The sequence below is a fragment of the Scomber japonicus genome, chromosome 20, assembly GCF_027409825.1.
Source record: "Scomber japonicus isolate fScoJap1 chromosome 20, fScoJap1.pri, whole genome shotgun sequence".
NCBI classification, from domain to species: Eukaryota; Metazoa; Chordata; class Actinopteri; order Scombriformes; family Scombridae; genus Scomber; species Scomber japonicus.
This window is the reverse complement of record NC_070597.1, coordinates 24197872-24224152: the sequence shown is the minus strand read 5'-3', so window position 1 is coordinate 24224152 and position 26281 is coordinate 24197872. Positions and strand designations below refer to the sequence as shown.

Here is a 26281-nt window from a genome sequence, read left to right as displayed (position 1 = left end):
TATAAAGAAATTAAACAATGCAACAATAAAAGCAGTGAAGAAGAAGACTGCTAGCTAGTATACATGAATGTTAATGAATTATTTTCAACCCATTAGTCACGCCTCAAGGATTCACCCTGTGTGTTCTTTGTGAGTAATATTTAAACATAATCTTGTCTTTTGTGTTTAAGCACACATTTATTTAGTAAAATGCAACATGAACACAGTAGCCTATATGCTCAGCATTTCATCTAGATAATCACTCAGGGTCGTATGAGCTGAGGATTAAAGTCTCTATCATTTCTTGCTACATGTGCTGTAGTGGTTTGTACCTTATTAAACACATTTACAAAACATTAATTACCACAAACTAACTATGCACTGTCTGGTTGCTAATAAGCTTTGGTGTAACCCCACATGTTAAATAAACTGATGTGACTTCCTGCTAACGGAATATGCCAATGTCAACATTCCAGATCCAGACACGTATCAAAGCTGATTTATGATAGGTCACTCAACACTTCTGGATAGTGTTGCTTTATAGAAATGACATATTAGAAAACATAAGAAAACATTTATTACTATACTACCTTCACTGGACAATTGTATGTGTTTTCACTTCAAAGAGGCTTTTTGGCATGACTATATTGAAGTACTGTATTGCCAAAGCACTATGTACAAGTTACAAACTGGGAAAAGTACAACATTCAAACAATACAAATGTATTGTTAACATTGTAGTTTGAAAGCGACTGTGCCAACGCTATTTTTTAATGCAAATATATATGAATTGTACTTGAAGGAGAAAAAAGGGTTGCAAGAAGAGAAAGAAACATAACTCAGGCATATCAGCAACAATATGAAAATAATATCTATATCTATCTATCTATCTGTCTGTCTGTCTGTCTATCTATCTATCTATCTAGTAACACTATCCAATCACATTGCGCAGTCTTAGTTCTTTGATGTTACTAACGTCGCCATGGAGATTGTAGTTTTCACAGAACTACAATCTCAAAGTTACAGGTATTTTGGTCTGTAACTTTATATAACTTGTAACATTTTTGTTAAATAAGCATGTATCGTTATGATATATCATTATTAATCAACCATGCAATTTTCGCCGCTGTATATATATCTTTAATTTGTAAGGTGGAACCTTCGAGAGGTCAGTCCGGAACAAAAACACGGTCGCACAGCTCGTTACAGTCAGCCTCCACTTTCAGCCGTACATACATGAAGAGAAGATAAGAGACGGAGAACTTCTTCAGTAATGCTCATATTTTCTGTTAAGTTGGTAAAAACGCATTGCAGCTAAGTGCTGCTGATAAACAGAATGGAGGAGTATATCTCAAAGCGTAAGTGTGAATAACTGTTTATCTAACGGCTGCTGAAGTTTAGAGCTAAGTTAGCTAACGTCACTGTTCATGTACTTAACTATACTTCACTATTAGATAATTAGCTGTAATAACCTAATATACACACAACATCGTTTTCTTGGACAGTGTGTACAAATGTTAATTTATACCGTGTGTGGAAAAGCTGATGAGAAATGTCTGATTATTGTTGCTTAAGCTCACTTAATGGTTGTTGTATTTATGGTTATGAAGTTGCGTCAATATAAAATCGACAAGGATTTACAGGGTTCCCACGGTCATGAAATTCCTGGAAAAGATTGAAATTGGAAAAAATAGTTTTCCAGGCCTGGAAATGGTTTGGAATTAGGTGAATATTTTGGAAAAGTTTTGAATTAGGGATGACCCGATCTGATATCAAAGATAACGGATATAAGGCTGCATGAACTTGGACCCCCACTTTTACCATTTAAAAAATCAGTAGATTCATTTAATATGACTATACCAATCATCAATCTCTATATATAGCTTTTTAATATCTTCTAATCTGCGTCATTTGTAACGCGAAAAATAACTAAATTAACTTTTATAAGCTTCTCATATGTGAACATTTTCCTGTTTCCCTTTCAAGTCTGTGTAAAGTAAGAATAAATATGTGTTCTGAGTTTGGCATACCACAGAAAAGTGTGTTGTTAACCACCCTGCCAAATTTGAATGATTAAAAAAAAATCACCAAATATATGAAATTAAGCTTCAAAGCAAAAAGCAGCCACTTTCTCTGCTCCCAGACGCTGTGGGAGTGCCCGCCGAATTCGCTGAAACCCCGCCCCCTACCTACCTGTCAATCAAAGTCACCACCTCTAGCTTCTACTGGACGCCACAGCTTTCTGCTGCTAACTCGACGGCTAACTCGTCTGCTAGCTCGGCTGCTATCTTGGCTTCTAACTCAGCTAATATACAGTCTATGCTGTAAACTGTAGTAGTAGTAGTGTGCGCTGAATGTATTTATAACTCTACAGCAGCACGGGAGGGTTTATGCTAATCACTGCTGCATGTGATTTTCAGACCTGCCCACTAAATCCTGAACACAGGAATCTTGAAACACAGTTTGTGAGGCCTAGCTTTACACGGTCTTTAAATATTTGGGTTTTTTAAAGATGGTCACACAAAACTAGTAATTTTATTATGTTAGCTTGGGCTTCAGGTAATAAATAATATATTTCACTATTTTATGACATTTTATGCAACAAAACACAACTTTACAATAAATATAAACCAAAAAGACCTTGGCATTTGGGGCCCCTGGGCAGGTAGCTGCTTTATCCAGTTGATAACCAGGCCTTATTCCACCAAGATGCTGAGAACGGGAGAGTTTCTGAGCATTTATAAGTTGAGGTGCAAATAGTAAAGACACTATGGCACAGTATATATCAAGTTTTAAAATTGTTGCATAGTCAGCAATTTTACTGTTTATTATGCAGTCTAAATACTAGGTGACAAGGAGAAAATAAAGCAAGATAAAGTGTTAATATAAATTGCTTATATTTGCATTCAGGTGCACCTCTTCCTCTCTCCGCTCTGCGCCTGCTGGTCCCACCAATTCAGCTGGTCTCAGCAGCCATCTGGCAGACCGTCCAGCAGAGAGTTGTGGCTGACTATGGGATGCTTGAGGAGTTTGTTTCCATGGTAACAGACATTGTGCCAGAGCTGCTCACCAGTCATCAGAGGGCCCAGCTCACCCTGGGCCTCAGAGCACGGGTGAGGAGGAGCAGCAGTCAGTTTTTTTTTTAAAATATTACCACCAAGAAATTTTCATTAGTTATTAATATGACTAGTATCTGTGAGGTTGCTTTGGTGTTCCAATTAATTTATGATCATCTGGAATATTGACATGTTTGTAAAATGTCCATTTCAGCTAATTGTCCTAAAATAGATTCTCAAGAAAAACTTGTGCTTTTGTTTCTTAGCTGATCCTGGAGTTGTGTCAGTTTGAAACAACAGCTGACTTTGGGATTGTTCAGCCTCACCTGGACAGGATGCAGGTCCTCACTGAGGCATGGGTAGCACAGGTAGGTGTAAAGTGATTCCAGATAAGATGAATGCTTTTTATGATGACCAGTATGTTCCTTCTGTTACTTGTGAGATTTGATGATGTTTCTGTTGTGTTGTAGGCTGGTGCTGCAAATATGGACCAACAACCCAACTCAAACTTTGTAGATCTTGTTAAGAACTTGCTGAACAATCCCGAGGAGAGGGAACGATTCTTTCAGGTGTGTGCTAATGTTTCACTTTGAACATCTTCTGTTCGTCACTGTTACAGATTTTGAACATTACATATATTGGGTGCAAGGATTGATGTATGTTTTTAGTTTTTGAGAAAATTAAATATAATATACTTGATGTCCTTCAGAAAGTTTTCATTGAAGAATTTGGTCCTACATATGATGACTCTCTACACACCTTGACGTGGCTGTTTCTGTCCAGACTTGAGAAGTTTCTTCCTCTTCAAACGTTCCAACAGGTACATAAAGAACATGTAAAGCTTTAAAAGGAGATTGATGTATGGGAGGTTGGAGTTTTGTTGTCTTTTTTTATCTTTTTCATTTTATTGTTATTCAGGTTGCTTCCGTGTTTGGTGAGACGTCCTCAGTTCTGGAGGGTTATATAGAGTCTGTGTCTCACTGTGAGGAGCTCAAAACCCTGCTGCAGTACCAAAAAGACCTCAGCCAACTGGATCACAATGGCAAGCCTTTATAGATATTAATGATTTTCAACAACTCTGTCAGCCTCTTTATCAATGAATTTGAAAATTTAGCGTATTTCCATTAGCATGTTTTTCATATTAATGGTGGATCAAATGACTTTATATTTTTTTGTCTTTTCAGATGGGTCCTTGGATGGTGCCTGCATTATTTCAGCTCTGAAACTTCCTTCTGTTGAAAGACCAATGACAGAGAAGTTACAATCACAAGCCCACAGCCTGCATGATACACTTTCAGGTACCTCAGATTTGGAGAAAGAATCTTTAGCGTTACTATTGCCAAAACCTGATGAAACCAACTGGGTTTCTGGGGAAAACAGTACAGTTGTGCATTTGGGAGAAATCACAAGACATGACGAAAGTTTAGGCCTTCAAAGTCAAGTTAAGGATGTGTCTCGCCATCTAAAAAGTTGCAGTGTTCAGCTTAAAAGACTCAACAACCCTTCATCTGCGCAGTCTCGACCTGTGAGACGAAACAGGGGCCTGAGGATGAAAGAGATCCTGTTGGAAGAGAAAAGGGGATGTCGTAAAAAGGACCCCCCTACCTACAAATCTATTCCTAGTAAAACAAAACCATCCAGTGTGACTGCCCCTGACATTTCCGGCAATAAGGATTCAAGCAGCTTCAGCAAAGACTCTTCATATATGGAGCCTATCAGTGATTGCAGTGAAAATGATTCATGGTCTTATTACTCAGATCAGGGTTCTTGCAATAAGACTACCATCAGTAGTCCCAGTATATCTGATTCATGGTCTAACTACTCAGATGATGACTCCTTTTATGTGACTCCTGGTGGTAATTCCGCTCTAGACCATTCATTATCTAGCTCCTCAAATGAGGACCTTTCCATCACAGGCTCCTATGAAGATAAAGATTTATCAGCTACCAGCAGAAAACGGGGCGTCGCTTACGTCAAAGCTGAAGAGAAAAAGAGTCGTAAAGTTATATGCTTTATCTGCAAGGAGCATGTGAGGACAACGCTCAGAGTTCACATGAAAACCCACTTCCCCACTGACGAGTACGCCTGCCCTCGATGTGACAGCAGGTTTATGCGCCTGACATCTCTTAGGTTGCACTTGAAAAGAACTTGCTTTGAGCATAGTCAGCAGCAGGAAGGTCCAGACGAAGCTCAGAACTCTTACAAATGTAACAAATGCGAGGAGGTGTTCAGGTACAAACTCTCACTGAAAGTGCACATACAGACCCACAACGAACTCTACTGCAGTGTGTGTAGGAAAGTGTTACGAGATGCCGCAACGTTGGCGAGGCACAAAGCTTCTCACACCGTGTTGCAGTGTCCCCGCTGCGAGGAGTCCTTCACCCTTTTTAAGCCCTTGCTGAAGCATTGCGAAAACGTCCACAAAATCAGCAGACCGTTTAAATGCAACCATTGTCCGAAAACGTACTCCAGGCTGCGCATTTTAATCGGGCACGAGTGGAAACATACAGGTCACCTACCGTTCCAGTGCACTCAGTGCGGTTTGAGATTCAGATCCGATGCAGATCTCTTGTCCCATGGGAGGGTCCACACAGGAGAAAGGCCTTACCTTTGCGCGGAATGCGGCAAAACGTTCTCCCAGAGGTCCAACCTGCTACGACACTTGCATTTCATCCATAGCGACTCCCGAAATGAGAAAAAGCATTCCTGCTCTGAGTGTGAGAAATCCTTTAAAGAGAAAGGAGCCTTGAAAAAGCACCAGAGGAGCAAACACTATAAGGAATTGTTCCGTCATCCGTGTCCGTACTGTGGGAAGATGTTTTCCGCGTCATCGATCGTGAGACATAAATTGATCCATACAGGAGAGAGACCTTTCAAATGCACCGCACCCGCATGTGAAAAGTACTTCAGGTCAAAACCTGAAGTGAAGAAGCATGTCCTTTTACATCATACGACAGAGCGGCCATTTAAATGCGAGGTCTGTGGGAAGGGCTTTATAAAAATGTCTATACTCAACACACATTCTAAAATACACTCAGGAGAGAAGCCGTTTGTTTGCCATGTCTGCGGTAAGGCTTTCCCTAAGCTCTACGGCTTGAAGAGACACAAAAAGCTAATACATACATTTATATCAAATTAACCCCAATGTAGAAGGAATGCTTGGTTTAAACAGCCGTATGTAAGTTCATTTTTCAACCTGCTGACAATGTCAGACGCAGTACAGAGGTGCAGATGTAATGGTTGGCAAATGCTTTATCCAACAAATTAGTAGTTAGATTTGAGAGAAAGTGTTCATGGAGTTTGCCGTGGATGTTAGCTTTTTTGTTTTATGTTAGCAGCTACGAATGATTTATACAGAGTGAATAATACACCTCCTTTTTACTGGAAACATCCAACCATATTGAATGTAATTTTCATTCTTTTGGTCCCTGGATACCAGAAAACATTCTTTACTATCAAATTGGAAAACAGCTCAAAATTTCAAAAACATAGTATCTATTGTCACTTTTCCACTATACAGTTCCAGCACTACTCGACTCGACTCGATACGTTTTCAGGAATGACCTTTTCCATTACAAAAAAGTACCTACTCAACGTGGGCGGGGTCATCATAGCATGGCTCCGTGATACCGCGTGACTTTGTTTTATACGCGACACAAACACATAACCAGTGGAGGACATGGAGGTGATGGTGTTTTTTTATTGGGTCAGAAAATAGTTGAAGCAACATCTATTTGTTAAACAGGGTTTTTTTTGTTTTTTTGTATTTTAATACACTTAAGTAATAATCTGTATAGTATGTTTTTTTATTCCTTCGACGTTTATGTGCATTTCTGCACGGGGAGATCAAAATAAACTGAAACAATTTGTAATTCAACCTTTGGTTTAATGTGGTATGTGCTTCTTGTTAACAGTTGGGGAAATTTGACCTTTTTTTATGTAATGTAGGAGTTGAGCTGATTCCCAGTACCTGGTAGGGTATTCCTAATTTGGAGAATTGGTCAACTATAACCAGACTTTAATCAGACTACAACCAACCAAATGTGATTTAACAGCACTGAATAAAGTACTCAAGTAGAACACTGGCTGTATTTTTTAATTTAAATAGATGTGCGTTGTGTTACAGAGATAGAAAGAGTAGAAAAATATGTGAGATGAAGATGCAGAACTCATGTTAAAAGAAACACCAAGAGGAGAACATCTTTACAAGATGTCTGAGGATAAGATATAATAAAACCTTCATAAAGCACTTTACTTAACAAACAAACATCCCTTAGGGCATGCGTGTTAAACTCATTTTCATTCAAGGGCCACGTACAGCCCAATTTGATCTCATGTGGGCCGGACCATTAACAAGATGGAAGGAAGGAACGAAAAGGAGACAGGAAAGAAAGATGGAAGGAAGGAGGGAGGGAGAGGAGAAAGATATGATGGATGGACAGAATGATGGATGGAAGAAAGGGAGGAAGGACAGAAGAAAAGAAGTAAGGAAAGATGGAAGGAAGGATAAAAGGAACGAAAGGAAGACAGGAAGGAAGGAAGGAAGGAGGGATGAAAAGAAGGAAGGAAGAGGGGAAGGAAGGCCGGAATGGACCCCTCGGCGGGCCGGTTCTGGCCCACGGGCCGCATGTTTGACATCCCTTCCTTAGGGTGATATGAGCTCTGTCAAATAGAGGAATCAGTCGAGAATATATTTTTTCACTTCCACACTCTGCAGGACAAAAAACATTAAAGAAGTAAATCAGTGAGAGTGAGAGAACAGTCTAAAATGCATTTCCCATCGGGTTATTATGGAGTCTTTTATTATTTGTATATTATTATTTTCGATACACTTATTGCTTTATGCGTTCTCATATATGTGAGGATAGGCCACACTCCAACATAGTAGGTGGCGGTAATGAACGTAACGCTGGATGCCACCCGCAATAACACAGACAAAGAAGACAAGGAAGCTGCGGAACTCAAGAAATCTCGCTGCCTGACGTCGGATTGTTATTCCGGACGGAACGTAACGGCAACCGTTGACGCACAAAGCTTCTCGGTGTTTCTTTCAGTCTCTTGGAAACAGTTGAGCAGCATTGTTAAGTGTGACTTGGGTCAGCGGACGGACATCGTTTCTCCTGACTGTGATGTGACTGCAGCACACAGGATGGACGGAGGTGTTTCTGGCTTATCTGGTCAGTACAAATACAAATAGGAACGCTAGGCCTCAACACAGCCAGAGCGCGGGAATAGCATTGCTAACTCTGTCAGGGGGAAATGGCTGTTTATTTTTTTCAGGCATTTTACTCCCTCAGTGCGTTTATGTCGTGTTTGTGCTGCAGTGCAGAACTCCATAAGCTCACACTATAATGGAACCGTGTCTGCACATTGATAGATATGCGTTAATCTAGAGGCAGCTTGAGGACACATGCTAATGCTAATGCTATCGGCTCTGCTAGGCGCTAACGTCAGCTAAACTGGCTGCAGGCGATACCACTGACAACCATAAAACTAACATGTTTGCATGGTGGCTCTGTAGAAACATATGTACAGTCAACGTGTGCAGCTTTCACCATGCACTGTTGTATTGAAACGTGACATTAGGGTTCTGTTTAATCACGGAAATGAGAAGTAGTCACATCTTAGTTACCGCTAACCAAAGTCAATATTTACATAAACAATAACTAAGAGCACAGTTTAATCGTCAGTGTCGGTGTTTGTGATACTGGTCAGGAGATGGTAGCCCTTTTATGTAAAGTTGTTTCAATAATAGATAATAGTATGTCTGTTTCGGTTGAGATCTGTGAAGTGGATCTATCAAAGCTGAATGGACTCATTGAACAGGCTGTTAAAGCCGAGTCATTGGGCTTAACATCAGGCATTCTGAGGAATCACTCCCCAGGGTTTCCACGGTCATGACATTCAAGGAAAAGTTATGAAATGAGAAACTTTTCCAGGCTTGGAAATGGTTTGGTATTAGGTGAATGTTTTGGAAATGTTTTGAATTAGGGATAACCTGCTCTGATATCAAAGATAATGGGAAAGATATAGGACATGCTGCATGAACTTGGTTCCCCCCACACTTTTACCATGTCAAAAATCACTAGATTAATATGAATATACCAATCATCAATCTCTATACTTATATAGATATATAGCTTCTTCTAATATGTGATCTGGGGCCAAACGCTTCCTCTGGATGTAATTATAAAATGCACCCATCATTTAGTGAGATCAAAGTGTTAAAAGGCAAATTCTGGGGGAGGACCCTTTGTTAAACTAAATAGTTATGGAAACGTTTTGAAAATTCATTGGTAAAAACCCTGTGGGAACCCTGACTCCCTGACATTAAGGTGTTTTTAGAAAGTGGTTTCATCCACTCTACTACCCTAATCATGTCACTGGGGAAAAAATAAATTGCAACATTTCTATTCAGTCTACAAAATTTGTATTGACCTGTTATCTTTTGCAAAATTTTTTCCAGGTCATTCTCTTTCCCTCTCTGCTCTGCGCCTGCTCGTCCCACCAATCCGCCTGGTCTCCGCAGCGATCTGGCAGACGGTGGAGCAGAAGATCGTGTCGGATTATGGGCTACTGGAGGAGTTTGTGTTCATGGTCACAGAGATTGTTCCCCAGCTTCTGACCACGAGGCAGCGGGCTGAACTCATTTTGGGTCTAAGAGCAAGGGTGAGGAAGACTTACAACTGTTGTTTGTCAAAGCCACTGAAAAATGTTTCACATGAATAAATACATTTTGTGGGTATGATAACAGCACTTGAATGTTAGTCTCTATTAATGTCAAATAGACGATTTCACATATGTGCCCTGTGAAAATAAACAAATATCTGAGAGCTTTTTAACATCAAAAACACACATAATCATACTGATATGCTACATTAGACTTATCATTTTCATTTTGTGCTCCCTGACTGAAATCAGGAGAGTTACTGCTGCTGTTCTATTGTAAAGATCACCCTGACATTGGACTAAATTCTACATTGAAATTGACACAAAGACACAAAGCAAGCTTCAAATTGGGCTTTTATTTCTGCTGTCTGTCTGTCTGTCTGTCTGTCTGTCTGTCTGTCTGTCTGTCTCTGTGTGTGTGTGTGTGTGTGTGTGTGTGTAGGCCTAAAGACAGAAGATGCACAGTTTTCTGTACATGCTGCACTGCAGATGAGATTTACTGTTTGTGTGATGGATTACATTTAAACAGTGGGTGGAACAGAGGGGGTTTTAAGTGAAGTGGTCACACCTAATTTGGGAAAATTGGGAAACTGGCTGACACATTTTAATCCTCGTCCATGTTCCTAATCTCCCACAAACAAAACTGCAATCTCTCTGTGCTGCCTCCTCAGTCTGGGAACATCTTGCATGGAAAGACAGAAGTGCTGTCAATGTAGTTGTGAAACAAGCTCAGCTGTGTCTAAACAAGAAGCCACTCCATTGATTTGTTGTAATTTGAGGAAGGACAACGCAATGGCACCATATATCATATAACATTTCCAGGCATGTGACAGGTTCACTAGAGAAATGTGATGCTCATTTTAGACAGAGTATGAATTAAAAAAATAAAAGCAGGCTCAGAGCCATTAATAAGTTATTGCTGCTATCTTCTAATTGCAGCTGATCCTGGAGCTGTGCCGCTCTGAGGAAACTGCTGACATCCAGATTATCCAGCCACATCTTGACCGTATGCAGAACCTCAGATCTCTTTGGAACGTTGAGGTGGGTCTAAACCTGAGCCGAATATAAGACAGCTTCAGTAGCTCTTGTGGTTGTGCACTATTAGATGGAGTAAAGATCAAAGTCTTTGTTGTTTTTAGTTGTCAGCTGTTATTATATAAGAAATTCCATTAAAACCACGTCCTAGAACACAGATTTTGCATTATAATCTCAAACTGTATTCTTTTGCAGACTGAAAATGCAGATCAAGACGTATCTGACTCACATTTTATGGGCCTTGTACAAAATCTTCTGAGAGATTCTGAAGAGAGAAAAAACTTTTTTCAGGTAAGTTTTTGTTTCAAACTTTTTTTTTTACATTTAGCAAAAGTGGATTTCCGACAGTTAATCTATCAAGTTAAACAAGAGAACGGTGCTTTGTGTTTTTCTATATTTATATTAAAATACAATTTTTAATGGCTGTGTATGTCATTTACCTCATCTGAAGTATGAGAATCGCCATTTGTTTTGACAGCTCAGAAAGTTTAGAGTTGTGAATTTCTTTCTGTTTCAGGATGTTTTCCCAGGAGACTTTGGCCCAACATATGACAAAGCAATCCAGACACTGATGTGGCTCTTCCTGTCCAGACTGGAAAAGCTTCTTCCTTCCCAAACTCTCCAACAGGTAGACTTAAAAATAGCACTTCAGAAATAGGTTAGAATGTATTTCTGCTTCTGGACAGAGCCTCTGTTAATACCTATTTTATACATGTCTCAGAAATTGTTGCCAGTGTCAATGTTAAACAGTTTTTTCTGTTCATTCATATGTATGTGAAAAAGAAATTTGAGCCAACATTTGTGAAACAGTCTTGTTGTCATTTGTCTTTGTCAGATTGCATCCCTGCTCAGCGATGCCTCTTCTATTCTGAATGAATGTATGGGATCTTTTGCTGAACCCGAGGAACTCAAAACCTTGCTCGATACTCACAAAGACCTTAACCAACTAGAGGACATTGGTGAGCTTTTGGGAATATCAATAACCTATTAATAAAATATTATAATACACAGTATTATGTCAGTTTAACACAGTGTTGTAATCTCCTTTTTTGTTTTTTCAGATTCTTACATTGTTGATAGTGGCATCTTGTCAGCCCTGTGTCTCCCCCCTGTGGAGAGAGTCGTGATCGTCAATGAACAAACAGAAACAGAGGCGGAGACCGGCCTCGTGTACACAGTCTGCACAGAGATGGAGGTGGAGTCTGAGAATAAAGAGGTGTACATTGAAGGAACTGGGAACTCAGAGGAATGTGTGCAAACCCCCTGGTTGGGTCTCGGCAGCGAGGTGAAAGCAGAAGTTGTCTCCGAGGTGGTTCCAGATCCAGTCGAAGGTACCGAGGCCAGCGAGAGCGAGATGGCTGAGGAGCACCAGGAGGGCCAATCCGAAACTCTGATCATTGGGGAGGACGGCCAGGTGACAGTACTCGAGGACGTGGAAAAGAAGCCAAACAGACGCGGGAGAAAAAAGAAACGTCCTGAAGATGAAGACTTTAAAGTGGAAAGCAGAGCGGGGGACCAAGAAGCAGATCCCGAATTTGACGTCTTGTGGGAAAGACCGGTGCGAAAGAACCGTGGACTCCGGATGAAGGGTTACCTGTCACAGTGGAGGAAAACGGGAAAGACGCAGGGCGCTAACAGTAACAGTAACCCTAAGAAGTTAGCCAGATCCCAAGCTTCAGCCAAAAGCAACGACTTGGACGAGAGAACGTGCAAAATTTGCGGCAAGGTGGTGAGTCGTCCCAAATTCTTGGAGCGACACATGAGTCAACACTCAGAGGAAGTGCCCTATTCTTGCATGGTGTGTAAAAGGTTTTACAAGAGCTTACGGTACTTGCAGCAACACAAATGTCAAAGTCTGACGAAAGCCAAAGGTGGCAAGAAAGCCAAGGAACAAGAGACTGAAGCAGAGGAGGGTGAACAATCATCCAGCATGGCTCCTTGCGATACGGCCAATGAAGAGCAGCTGCAAGACAGCATGGACCAGGACCCAGATTACTCACCCTCTGGAGAAAGGGGGTCTTCCAGAGAGTCTGGACAGAAAAGCCCAGATGGAAACAAAAGTATCTTAGAAGGTCCGTTCTACTGTCCTCACTGCAGCGTCGAGTTCAAGTGCAAACAAACATTCAGGTTCCACTTGAGAAATATTTGCTACAACGAGCAACAGGTGGATCCCGAGAAGCCAGAGGACGTAAAGCATTGTTTCCAGTGTGACGAATGTGACAAGGCGTTCAAATACAAGTCGACGTTGGATTCCCACAAACAAACTCACAACCCACTGTACTGTGAGGTGTGCATGAAACTGGTACGAGACCCTGAGGCGCTGGCAATGCACAAAGAATCACACACTCCATTTCAGTGCAACCAGTGCGAGGAGAACTTCCCTGTGTTCAAGGCCCTTCATAAGCATTACATCGACGTCCACAATCCCACCGAGCCATTCACCTGCACCCACTGTCAGACAACCTTTGCCAGTTTGAAACGTTTCATCAGGCACGAGTGGAAACACACCGGCTACCAACCTTTCCAGTGCCCTCACTGCACGAAAAGATTCCGCTCTTACTCCGACCTTGTGGAACACCAGAAAAAACACACCAAAGCATATCCTTTCCTCTGCTGGGAATGTGGCAAGAAATTCAGACACGGTGTGACTTTAACCAGACACGTCGAACGTGTGCATCACTCCGGTGAACCCATAACCGAGAAACCCTCGCCAACCTTCACCTGCGCTCAGTGCGGCAAGACCTTCACTTCCAGAAGATGCCTTCTGAAACACGATAACTTCCATCACAAAGGGTTGCGTTTCCCGTGCGAGCACTGCGGAAAAGGATTCTTTGGCAAAGACGCCTTGGTGAGACACACTTTGATTCACACGGGTGAACGGCCTTTCAAGTGCGACGACTGCGACAAGTCTTTCAGGTCCGCCGCAGAACTTAAGATACACAGGAGATATCACACCGGGGAAAGACCGTTTAAGTGTAATGTCTGTGATAAAGGTTTTGTCCAGTCATGCTTTCTCACCCTACACATGCGAACCCACACCGGAGAGAGACCGTATGTCTGTAATGTATGTAACAAGGGCTTTTCAAGCTTACATGGCCTAAAAAGACACCGGCGGCTCGTTCATTCGTAGTTCATGCTAACATGATAGGTACCATAGTTTAATTTTCCTCTATTGAAGGAGGTCTGAAGTCAGCATCAGACATACACTGAAACTTGACAGACTGTTAAAGGTATGCTTGCTGATTTGAGACGGGGAATTAAAACCAGGTTGAAAGGACTGATTCCTTAACATGCAGGCCGCAGCACTGCTTCTGTGGCTGTCACAGCTTGGACTGTTAGGAAACCTTTGGAATTGTATAGTGCATTATAAAAATGTAACTGTATTTTTTACAGAAATGTTTGCTGTAGTTCTACATAAGATTAGTATGTATAAAGATATAAACCATAATTCCTTTGGGAATTAATTTTCTTTTTCTTGAATAAATTGAACATTTGATTCCAAGTGTCATTTTTGTTTACTTGAGAGTTCAGTTATTTAAACCACATAGAAATAAAACAACAATATTTGAACATTTAAATGTCTTACTGTTTGTTGGCATTCAAAAGCAAGTGGGAGTCAGAAAGGAATGTAGTGTGTGGATGAAATGGGATGTGGCATTAGAATTGTTTTTTTATTTGCACATTCTATAGAATATGGTAACCACTCAATAGATTCAAGTTCAGAAGAGGTAGATATGGGATTTTGGTATAAAATGTAGCCATTTATGATGACCTAATGTGTATTATGTGTTTGTTATTAAAATTGTGGTTACTAGATTGACTCATAAAGTAATGCTCATCATTAGATAGCTCCTGGTGTGGGCTATTATCTGGAACAGTAACCAAGGATGTCAGATTTTCTCTAGTTTTTACAGTATCATGACACGTCTTTGCTATTAAATAGAGATATTACTCATAGAATCAATTGTTACAGCAGAAAAGGGTGCAGTCATTTTCATTAGTAACAGTTACAGTAAGTTTGCCAGTTAACAGTCCTGCTTTTTAGCATGCTGATACAGGCTTTGCTTGATAGAGGATGACTAAACAGTTACTAGCAACACCTGCTTTTCCTCCTGAAAAGTACTTTAAAGTGAAAATGTCATTTAACTGCAAAATGATGAGACTACAATATGTGAAACACTATTCAAACCTTTCATAAATACAATTCATCAGACCATTTTGCATGTTTGTAAATAATCGGTGGATTTTGAAAGGTGTATTTAAGCAGTAAAGCACCCTCTAAAACCAAGGGGTGGCAACTTCATCACACAACTAATCAGTGGTATTCCATTGAATTCATGCTGCTGAAGACCCTACCAATCAGACTGCATCAGTGGCTGTGTAAAAACATATCAGCAACAAACGAATTAATAGCTGAATTGATAAAAAATAAAACATCTTTTTATTATACAATGAATATATAATTATATTTCGTTTCTCACATCATAACGAATTTTATCATCATATTTTACGGCATTTGCTACACTTGAACCCTAAAAACTTTTCACCCCAGATGGGACTCGAACCCACAATCCCTGGCTTAGGAGGCCAGTGCCTTATCCATTAGGCCACTGGGGCTATATATCGTAGCTGATTGAATTTTTTCATTAAGTACAATATATTTATTAATGCAAATTAAATTAATTGTGAATGTATGTTATTAATTTGGATGCCTATCTACACTTAGTGTATGTTATCGTGACTTATTGTCACGTCGCGCCACTTCTGGCTCTGCCTCTGCTGCTCACTTGAATCTTTAAGTCTTTAAAGCGCGGCAACTTCTAAATTACACTAACGTTACAGTTAGTACATCACGTGTAACGTTAGTCGTGTATTGTAAATGATGACATGATTGACACGTTACGTTAACTCATCAACCCATCGTTAACGGCTAAGCCAGTAGTTCACTGATTAAACCGCTTCTTTGATCAGCGCTTGTCACATAAACATCGCGATAACGTTATGTTTACTTTTAGTTTGAGTTAAAACCGTTAATGGAGATAATAAGGAAGTTGTTTCAGCGTTAAATATTTGCTCACTTACTATACGCCATACAACTAACATACAACTAAGTCCAGTGAAAAGTGGCTTTGATGTTGCCTGGTGGCAGCTCTCTGACAGCAGGAACCAGCCTTTCTGCTCAGCACACTCCAGAGGAATGGTAGCCGGCTACTTCTTCAGGCAACACTTTTTGGATTAACTTGCTAACGTCATTTGGCAGTCGGTTGTTCCGTTAAAATAATGAATTTACTACCGTCAAATCCTCATGGGAATGGGCTCCTTTATGCTGGATTTAACCAGGATCATGGTAAGAAGCGGGGCTGTCATTTTTTTTCTCTCTCTTTCCCAAATGGAAATTGGCAGCGTCGTGGATGCTAAGCTAACGTTGCTAGGACGATGTCCTCCCAGAGCATAAATTCACCATAACATTATCTAACAGTAATAGGCTTACATTGTCTGAGCTTGAACTTGTATTATGCTGACACTGTTATAGCCACTGTTATACTATAAGCTTCAATATCACCGAACGTTAAGTTAACATTTTAAGCTAATGCTAGCCTACCTCCAGCTAACGCTAACGTAGCTTTGTTGTTTTCAGCCAGCAGCTAATGTTACGTCAACATTGTCGGCGTTATTTGGTTAGACATAAACACGAGAGTAAAGTTTATCTACTTGAATAAGTACAACGTATCTGTAGCTACAATATACATATTGATGAATTTAGCTTTAAGGCTAAGGTTAGCTGTTTTTTTATCGACCATCATGTGAGTCGTGAACTCAGTGGCTAAACAGCTAACAGTTAGCTAAGTTTGACGGTTATAAACTCATTATTGGATTAGTTTATGTCAGATCCTTCCAAGATAAGTGTAGTGTGTTATTAGTTTGCTAGTTTACAGAAAGAAAGATAGCATTTTGTTATTACGTACACACGTACACAGTGAAAGCTCACACATGGACATTTCCGTCCCTTCCCACCCACACAAACCATAAAGTCAAATACTTTCTTCATTAGTCGGTCCATCTTAACGTTAATGTAATCAAAGTAACGTAACGTAGTGGTGTTAACTTGTTAGTTTTGTCAGAATTGAACGTAAATTAGTGTAACGTTATCAGCGGAAAGTGACTTAAGACCTCACATGACCTCTTTAAATTCTATGGCAGCCTAGATCACTGTCAGCTGTAAATGCTGTTCCAGTTTTACATGAGGTTAATCATTTTTCATGCTTGGTCAGCTCTGTATTCTTTAAGACTTGCTCTTTATTACTGTACAAAAGGACAATTACTGTGGAGTTGAAAGGTGTTGGGGTGTGATTTCATCTGAGTGTTGTCAGTGTGTTGATTAATGCTATCTTGAAGTATTGATTGATTTCTGATTAGCTGTTTCTTCTTTCCTCCAGGATGCTTTGCCTGTGGAATGGAGAATGGATTCCGTGTGTACAACACAGATCCTCTTAAAGAGAAGGAGAAACAAGGTAACAAGCTTTATATAGACACTAACATTTATAACTGGTATAAAGGACTACCTCTGGTTAGTCAAACACATTATTATTAGGGTGTATATCTACATACAATATATAGGCATCACATTAGGCATCAGTTACAGTATGATTAGGAAAAATTATAGCAGTATTGAATTTCATTTAGCTGCCTGATGTCTGTATCTGTTTGGCACAGCACGTAGTATTGATACAAGAATGTAGTAGGCTTTATTTTAGGTGCTTATTAATGATTAAAGTACCATATATACTGGAGTAGTATTGTATTTACGGTTAAGACAGTAGTAGTAGTTTGAATAAAAAATATCATGCAGGAACAACGTGCATTTTGTGTTTTATAAGCTTTCAATGAAGGCATTATGATGTGTTTGTTAGCATGCCAGTGGCTGGTTAGGCAAAGTGTTTAGTGTTTTGCATCCCAAACTATGATAACAGACAAATTCTTAGTAGTCAACAGCAAATGTGCGGCTCTGTGTTCAGAGTTTATTTCCATGATAACTGCAGAACAATAAGTCAAACCAGGCAGTTGTGCTGCATACAGGAAAATGGTATTGTGACAAAAGTGCAACTCCTTAAATACAGAGGGAAATAAGAGGAAGTGGCCCCCAAAGAGGGTGAAAAAAGGTGACTCAGCACATGACCCAATCTGGTGTTACTTCTCAAACTCATCAGATGTAACTGCCGTGGGCGAAGAGTTTGCCGAGTAGTAAAATAATCCCCTACGTCCATTTTCACCTTATATTTTTTTAATGCCAGTCTACGCACAGCTCTTTGATAACGACGTTTAAAAGCATGTAGCAGCTCTTTACTGCTGATGTAACAGTGCTGAAGATGGAGGGAGGCCAGGCTCAGTGTGAGGAATGCAGAGAATTCCTTGTCATTGTGGCCTGGGCGCTGGTTATTTCTCTGGCAGTAATGATCAGAAGCACTTACGGTGATAGATAGGGGGATGGATTATTTCTCCCACTGTTGTTAAAAGTTGCACTTCATATTGACAGGCTGTGTGTTTGGCTTTCAGAGTTCCTGGAGGGCGGGGTCGGCCACGTGGAGATGCTGTTCAGGTGTAACTATTTAGCTTTAGTGGGAGGAGGAAAGAAACCCAAATACCCAACCAACAAAGGTAGGCAGTAGTATCAGTGTTGGCTTACTGGTTACATTTCTATAAAATGCTGAATCACACTCAGCACTCACCAGTGTTGAATTATCTTCTCGTCACAGTGATGATCTGGGACGATCTGAAGAAGAAGACGGTAATCGAGATCGAGTTCTCAACAGAAGTCAAAGCGGTGAAGCTTCGGCGTGACAGGTAGGAGGAAAAAAAATCCCCTCCACTGAAAGCTGAAGTGAACTTTGCCAGTTTCTGAAATCACTCTCTGTTTACAATACAGTGCACTGTGTTTTTATTCAGGCTGCACAATGTGTCACATTTTATTGATGTGATAGTGAGTGCTGTTTGACATTACACCTGACAGTGATAGTGATAGTGTCCAACATCCTGAAGTCGCTGCTTACAGTACAAAGTAAACAGTATTATGTATCTGGTATATAGAGAGTAGTGAATGAACCAGGGAGTGACTTTTAGACACACAAAATAAATGTAGTTCATTGCATTATCTTTATTATAAGATGCATAATATCAGTTATTATATCAGTGACACTTTACTCTCTTATTAGCACGTTAAATAGCTAATAAATGGTTTATAACACAGTGTAATGGAGTGTTTGTAACTATAAGAAGGTTTTTTTTCCCACCTTGACCAGAATATAATTCTCTTAAAAAAACAACATACATATAAAATAATAAATACATATTGTGATCATATTTTAAAAGTCATATATTGAACAAAATGTTGTTGATCAGCAGCCTCTGAGCAAAATTCAACAAAATGTAGTCATAATATTGTTGAAATTGAACTCATTTTTCACAGTAAATAGATTATGTATTATAATAAAGTTATAATATGTATAATATATATTATTTGTACGTTATTATGCAATGGTTTTACTGGTTTGACCCGCTTTAGATCAAATTGGCTGTGTGTGGCCCTGGAATTAAATTGAGTTTGACACCCCTGCTGTAGTATAAATAGATGAAGAATGAATATAGTGGGGTGCAACAGTTGATTTTGATCGGCAGAAAATTAAACTGGCAACAATTTTGATAATCATTGGACATCTTTAACAAAAAGTCACTGATTATGTTGTGAAAACACTGCTAAGTTGAAGATTAAACCATTATTATTGTACAATAAGGAGACAGCACACACACACACACACACACAGTGACATGATCAGCTCATCTCAATAAGCAAAGCAAGCCTAAACTATTATAGCTACACTGCTCATGCATTCCAAAAATCCAGGCCTCAACTCAGAAACTATTTGTTGACACCTTCCTGTGATCCCCACACCCAAACTCAGAGCTCCTTCCTTATTTGGATAGAAGCCAAGACAGAAGAAGAGTAATGAGCCTCCTAATGATAACATAACACATTCCACAAAACACACAGTGATAAGACAAACACAGTGATCTTACATCCACAGTTTTGGATTAAATTGATCAAACCAGTCATTTTTACAGTCACATATTTTCTGTTTATTTAAACTCGTCCATGTTTATATGTGGGGTTTGGACTGTGGTTGGACATTTTGATCATTAACCAGGAGCTCTGGAAACTTGGAATGGACCATTTTTATCTAGAAATAATTGTTAGATAGATCAATAATGATGACAATCAGTAGTTGTACACCCACAGTAGATTCATATATTACAGTAACATTAAATAATATTCTAGTGCATACCAGAATATTAGGATTGATAGTATTTTATAGAAATGGATACATTCTTGATCTAGTTATCCTCTGTAATATTAGAGATGGGACAGATGACATGAATTGTATCTAGTTATGTTATGAATGAGATGTTGGACATATAGGAGGTCTGAGTTTAAAGTTGTTACAGATAGAATAGTTGTGATGTGCTTAGATCTGCTTATAACATTATAGTGTGTTAGAAAGCATCATCCTTAAATGTTTGTATGCTGCTTATAAAGGTTGAATAAGTGTTGTGTTATTAGTTTCAGGCTGACATCAATCACCAAATCTAGTATCTCTCTGCTTGTGTCTTTATCACTGGATACTATGAATGTGTGTGTTCTTTGTGCTCAGGATCGTGGTGGTCTTGGACTCGATGATCAAAGTGTTCACCTTTACCCACAACCCCCATCAGCTGCACGTGTTCGAGACCTGCTACAACCCCAAAGGTCAGTCTGCTCTGTTCACATCTGGCACCAGGAGGAAACACCCTGTAGATTTTAAAAACAGAAATCACCAATGTGTTTGTCTCCCTCTGCAGGTCTGTGCGTGCTCTGTCCGAACAGCAACAACTCTCTGCTGGCGTTCCCCGGGACTCACTCAGGCCACGTTCAGATAGTGGACCTGGCCAACACAGAGAAACCTCCAGTTGACATCCCAGCCCACGAGGGGGCGCTGTGCTGCATCGCCCTGAACCTGCAGGGCACGAGGATAGCTACTGCATCAGAGAAAGTAAGACATGTCATAGTGAAAGGTGAAGCCATCGTCCTCACGGCTACAGACGTAGTGACTAATCAATCTTTCTTTTTTCTTTTTTTCTCCTTTCCTTTCCACAGGGGACTCTCATTAGAATTTTCGACACGTCCGCCGGTCAGCTCATACAGGAGCTGAGACGAGGCTCACAGGCAGCCAACATTTACTGGTGAGCACAGAGCAAGAAGAAATATATATAAATGATGTTGATGGAAACATCTGGAGAACTGTCCAAAAAGAAAGGATGAGCTTCTTGGTGGCAGACAGACAGACTGTGTGCTGACAGCTCTTCCAACAAGTATATACAGCTGTGGAAAAAATGAAGAGACCACTGAAAAATGATCAGTTTCTCTGGTTTGACTATTTATAGGTTTGTGTTTGAACAAAATCAGCAGTTTGTTTTATTCTCTAAACTACTAACAACATTTCTCCTATATTCCAAGTCAATATATATTGTTATTTAGAGCATTTATTGGCATAAAATGACATCTGGTTAAATGATTATGTTGTCAGACCTTGAATAATGCAAAGAAAGCAAGTTAATCATTTTTAAACAACACAATACTAATGTTTTAACTTAGGAAGAGGTGACTTTATGCCAACCCTCGTGCAAAAATGCAAGCAGCTCTAGTGCTCCCAGAAGTTTTTACTGAGGTTCACGTCTAGAGATTGGCCTGGTCCTGACAAGGTCTTGATCTGATAGTCCTCCATCCAGACCTTGATTGACCTGAAACATTGGTCATGGTCAGATCAGAAGGAAGCTAGTTTTCTTCCAGGATAACTTGTACGTGGCTTGATTCACGTGTCCTCCAGCACCTCCAGATCATCACCGATACTCCACCATGTTCCACAGCGGGTGTGAGACACTGTAGCGTATAGATCTCTTGTTGGTCTCTGTACAACCATTAGACCACCAGGTGTTTGGGAAAGTAGAAAAAGGGTCTAGTGTTTATGGTCTTCTGCAAACCTCAGCCTGGTTATCTTTGCTTCTCCTTGATTTTTTTCAAGCTTTTCCCGACTTCAGCCTCTAGGAACCTGTTTCAAACTGTCCTCACCTGTATTCACCACAGCTGCCATTAGCCATTCATGTCATCTTAGGGTTGTTGAGTCACATTCAAGTGAATTGGCCAGTGGACAGTCATCTTTCGCCCTCTGCTGGTCTGTGTCTTTGTTGTCTCCAATGTCTGCTGCTTGTGAACCTGAACCATTGTGAAATGACCTGAGACTATAAAGCCTTTGGGCATGGACAGTAGTAGTTTTTTTGGTTGCAATTACAGTCGAGGCTCTACTAGCTCTGTTCTTGCCATCCAGGTGGTCTTATTGCAAGATGATAGTGATGACCACAGGACTGTTTTATACTTTTCCTCCTTTTTAAATAAGATTGAGTTCCTTATCAATATCTCATGAAGTAGAATGAGGTGTGCTGATGTTGGAAATAAACACTGCAATGGAACGGCTGCCATACATGTAGAGATGTTGATTCGAGGAAAACTTGGAGTGGTCTTTTTTTTTTTCCAGAGCTGTTTATATATATAGATATAATATGAGAACTGTAATATTAGACTGATGGAAAGTTGGACCACAGTGCTGTAAGATATGTATGTTACTCCACTTTGTTGCTGAGTCAGTATGATAATGTGGGCCGAGTAGTTTAACCAGAGGAACTCTTCATGTGGTCACCTGATTTAAAGGTTAATCCAGCACTAGTTTTACCGTCATGATGGAGTGTGTGAGACTGAGAAGGGAAGGATTAACGGATGACAGGGTGAGGTTGCATTCAAGTCTCAGGAGCCACGTTTCCCCTCAGACTGCATTAACACCTTCAGTTTTATTTCCATTCATCATTTTGTGTTTGTCAGTGGACTGAAACCCAGAACGTTCCTGCTGCGTGGAGATCATACTAACCACTGAGCAAGCCTTCAATTTAAGATTCACAAAAGGAAAACAAATGTAAACAGTTCAACTGAGGCTCAGAGAGGCCGTTGGAACTAGAGGCTCTGCAGAAATGTGGGGCAATTAAGACAGACAAAAGAGCATTAAAGCTACATTAAAACCATGGCAACAGAAACTCCAACAAATACAGGCAGGATTTTACAGCATAACATGGAAATAGGCTTTTGCAGCTAGGTTTCAAGTCAGGCCAGTACTGCATAAACTGACTGATGAAAGCTTAGTAGAGTTTTTGTTCTTACTTTCCCTCTGCTCTGCTCTGCTCTGTCCTGTCCTGTCCAGTATTAACTTCAACCAGGACGCTTCCCTCATCTGTGTGTCCAGTGATCACGGGACAGTGCACATCTTTGCAGCTGAGGACCCAAAAAGAAACAAACAGTCGAGGTCAGTCTCTTCTCCAGGGGGTTCATTTGGGTCCAGCACTTTTGTCCAGATGTTAATCCAGATCGTTTGTAGAGGCATTGATGTTCCACAAAGGATGAATCCTACTGACTGTCACTATCAACATTACAGTTAGCTCAGTACTTTGGTTTATGATCTGCTAAACTATTGATATTCCCATCAGACCCAGCTGTACTTTGTGTGTGATTAGTGCTAAGTAGCAAATGTTAGCATTCTAATACACTAAATTAAGATGGTCAGCATTATATCTGCTTAGCATTATTATGTTGGCATGGTAACAGGCAAAATTAGATGGTTAGCATGGTAAACGACATGGTCAACAGCATGCTATCATGCTAAACTTAGATGGTTGGCTACTTGCCATGGACTGTAGAAGTTCATAAACTACTGCTGTGCAATATATTTATGCAAATGTGCAATATATTTTTATTTTTATACAGGTTTTTTACTTACTTTTTACTTTCTGTTTTATTATTTTTAATATAGATCACTTGTTGCAGTTTTTGCATTATTTTTGAGCCATTGGAACAGAATCTGGTTCTGATGTGCACTGTATGGTCTGTAGTCTGAATGACAGTCTATCTATTATTAGTACACTGATGCCAGCATTTAGCTCAAAGCACTGCTGTCTCTCAGCCATGTTTCTATACGACTACATGTCAATTCATAATATTAAATCCAAAGCTGCAGCAGGATGAAGATCAAAGCAGAAGTGAAATGTGTTGGTAATTTTTGACTATGTCTCTCTCTCTCTCTCTCTCTCTCTCTCTCTCTCTCTCTCTCTCTCTCTCTCTCTCTCTCTCTCTCTCTCTCTCTCTCTCTCTCTCTCTCTCTCTCTCTCTCTCTCTCTCTCTCTCTCTCTCTCTCTCTCTCTCTCTCTCTCTCTCTCTCTCTCTCTCTCTCTCTCTCTGCAGTTTGGCATCAGCCAGCTTTCTCCCCAAATACTTCAGCTCCAAGTGGAGTTTCTCCAAGTTCCAGGTCCCCTCAGGCTCTCCATGTTTGTGTGCCTTTGGAACAGAGCCCAACGCTGTCATAGGTACGTCACTTCAGTTCAGTTACATCGCTGTGTCATCATGTCGCTCTTATTGATTTATTCTACCTCTGCACCAGCAATAGCATCATGATTTCTGGTTATCTGTGCATCACATTCTGGTTAACACAGTATCGCAGGAACACCTTGAACTTCTTTGCAGCAACATCACCTTATCGGAAGCATCATCTACTGTCATTAATACAACAGTGTGTTCTATCAGAAGCAGCTTTACTGGTCAAACATGTGAACACATACTAGGAACATACACTTTATGACTTTTTATTCAATTCCTTTCCTTCACTATTATTTTATGAGTGTGGACAGACATGGATGTAAACTGCAACTTGGAAAACTGGTTGGTGGAGGCATACAACCATGAGGTGGTAGTTCTAGTTCTAGTTTTGCTTCTCATTTCTAGCAATAACAAGTATTCTGTGTTTGCTGACTGACACTTTTCACTTTTCTCTCTGTCCACCTCGCAGCCATTTGTGCTGACGGCAGCTACTACAAGTTCCTGTTCAACCAGAAGGGGGAGTGTTCCAGAGACGTCTACGCCCAGTTCCTGGAGATGACTGACGAGAAAATATGACCCTTGACCCCCCCCCTCTGCGGACTCACTTATTACACACCCTGGTTTTTTTTTTTTTTTTTTTTTTTTTTCCTTTTCTGTTTTTGTGGAGGGAGGACAGTCCCCGCGCTGGCTGCACGTCTTTATCTTGACAGACTCTGTTATAAAGAGCATCAGATGAAGGGGGGACGGAGAAAGAGAATCACAGACTCGACGGGGAGCAAAGAAGGACAAATGGACATAGACTCGTGAGGACGGTCTCTGGACAGAGGGACACGGGTGCTGACTTGACTCCCAAAACCAAACACACACACACACACACATACAAAAAAAGAGGGAAGGCTATTTTTGTTTTTTGTTTCTGAAAGGACAATGCCGCTTTTTAAGACGTCTTCCAAGGACTTTACAATGGATGGCTATTTTTAATCACATAGATGATTCCTGACAGGTAGACGAATTGAAAACATTGAGATTTTTGTCAACTAACACCACCTAACCTAACTATAGGGAGTGCCTCTGAACTGAGTCGAGACTGGAGAGAATCTGTACGTGTGCACATTATTATCGTCGTCAAGTATACATACGTGTTCGTGTATATACAAATGTACCATAATCGGCGTTCGCAAAGCAGGATCGGAACCAACTACCTTACACTGTTTTTTTTTTTTCCAGCTGTGAACATCAGTGAAGGAACACCTGGAAACATTTGAAGACACTGATCCTGCGTTGCTGAACGTCACCTTTAGTATTACTAGATTTTCTTATATTCACTGTATAAACACGAAGCGCCAGACTGAACTTTAACTACATAGAATTGTACAGAATAGTAGCAAGAAAAAAAAACCTGAAAGTTTTTTGTTTTGTTTCACTGCTTCCTTTTTTTCATAAATTGTGCAATATGTTTTTTCCCTAATTTTTTTCTTCGTAAAAAGGGCTTTAAAATTTGAGTTTGTATCTAAAGATGAACGCTTAAAGACATAGTTGGATATTTATCAGGAAATGGTTTTATTAGTGTTATTTTTGAAGAGCTAGATCAGAAGATTGTATGCTAAATATGAAGCTACAACAATTAGCTAGCTTAGCATAGAGAATGGAAATGGCTAGCGTGTGAAGTTCATAAACTATATATTGTATGTTTTGTTCATACAAAAAAGTGAATGATTAAACATGAGATGGACTTCTTCTTGGCCAAGTTAGATAAACAAAATATAATGTTGCATAGTGATCCTAAGAAATGTTGGTAGGCAAATTTAGAGCCAGGCTAGCCATTTCCTCCCAGCTGTATGCTAAGCTAGGCTAACCAGATGCTAGTTTTAGCTTTGTTTACCCTACAGGCATGTGAGGCATCAATCTTCTCGTCTAACTCTCGGGAAGAAAGCAAAAAAGCGTATTTTATCCAACAATGTCCAACTATTTTTTTAATGTTTGTCGTTCCACTCGAACAAGAGAACTTAAGAGCCAAACAGTTTCCATCTTGAATCACAAAG

The 26281-nt window shown here is 40.1% G+C and overlaps 2 protein-coding genes and 1 non-coding gene across 3 annotated transcripts; 2 read left to right on the top strand and 1 right to left on the bottom strand.

Moving 5' to 3' along the window:
* The first annotated feature begins 1226 nt into the window (after nucleotides 1–1226).
* LOC128381768 (zinc finger protein 184-like) lies at nucleotides 1227–14234 on the top strand. The gene is made up of 13 exons (XM_053341808.1): nucleotides 1227–1342; nucleotides 2889–3091; nucleotides 3301–3402; nucleotides 3505–3603; nucleotides 3744–3854; nucleotides 3953–4076; nucleotides 4219–4332; nucleotides 9501–9703; nucleotides 10643–10744; nucleotides 10934–11029; nucleotides 11256–11366; nucleotides 11574–11697; nucleotides 11800–14234. The coding sequence occupies exons 1-13, from the start codon at nucleotides 1315–1317 to the stop codon at nucleotides 13866–13868; spliced, it is 3486 nt and encodes a 1161-aa protein (XP_053197783.1). The 5' UTR covers nucleotides 1227–1314; the 3' UTR covers nucleotides 13869–14234.
* A 1048-nt stretch (nucleotides 14235–15282) lies between these two features.
* trnar-ccu (transfer RNA arginine (anticodon CCU)) lies at nucleotides 15283–15355 on the bottom strand. Its single transcript has one exon. It is a non-coding gene; the product is annotated as a tRNA-Arg (tRNA).
* A 556-nt stretch (nucleotides 15356–15911) lies between these two features.
* On the top strand, nucleotides 15912–25897 carry wdr45b (WD repeat domain 45B). Its single transcript, XM_053341811.1, has 10 exons — nucleotides 15912–16085; nucleotides 17176–17250; nucleotides 18293–18394; nucleotides 18493–18580; nucleotides 20443–20537; nucleotides 20630–20820; nucleotides 20925–21010; nucleotides 23074–23175; nucleotides 24108–24229; nucleotides 24709–25897. The coding sequence occupies exons 1-10, from the start codon at nucleotides 16019–16021 to the stop codon at nucleotides 24813–24815; spliced, it is 1035 nt and encodes a 344-aa protein (XP_053197786.1). The 5' UTR covers nucleotides 15912–16018; the 3' UTR covers nucleotides 24816–25897.
* Nucleotides 25898–26281: the final 384 nt, after the last annotated feature.

Excerpts from the sequence above, each read along its gene's own strand:
- LOC128381768 (XM_053341808.1), top strand. The coding sequence starts at position 1,315 with ATGGAGGAGTATATCTCAAAGCGTAAGT. Across the intron at positions 3,092-3,300 it reads CCCTGGGCCTCAGAGCACGG|CTGATCCTGGAGTTGTGTCA; the intron begins GTGAGGAGGAGC and ends TTTGTTTCTTAG. Across the intron at positions 4,333-9,500 it reads CCTGCATGATACACTTTCAG|GTCATTCTCTTTCCCTCTCT; the intron begins GTACCTCAGATT and ends AATTTTTTCCAG.
- wdr45b (XM_053341811.1), top strand. The coding sequence starts at position 16,019 with ATGAATTTACTACCGTCAAATCCTCATGGGAATGGGCTCCTTTATGCT. Across the intron at positions 17,251-18,292 it reads TAAAGAGAAGGAGAAACAAG|AGTTCCTGGAGGGCGGGGTC; the intron begins GTAACAAGCTTT and ends TTTGGCTTTCAG. Across the intron at positions 18,395-18,492 it reads CAAATACCCAACCAACAAAG|TGATGATCTGGGACGATCTG; the intron begins GTAGGCAGTAGT and ends TTCTCGTCACAG.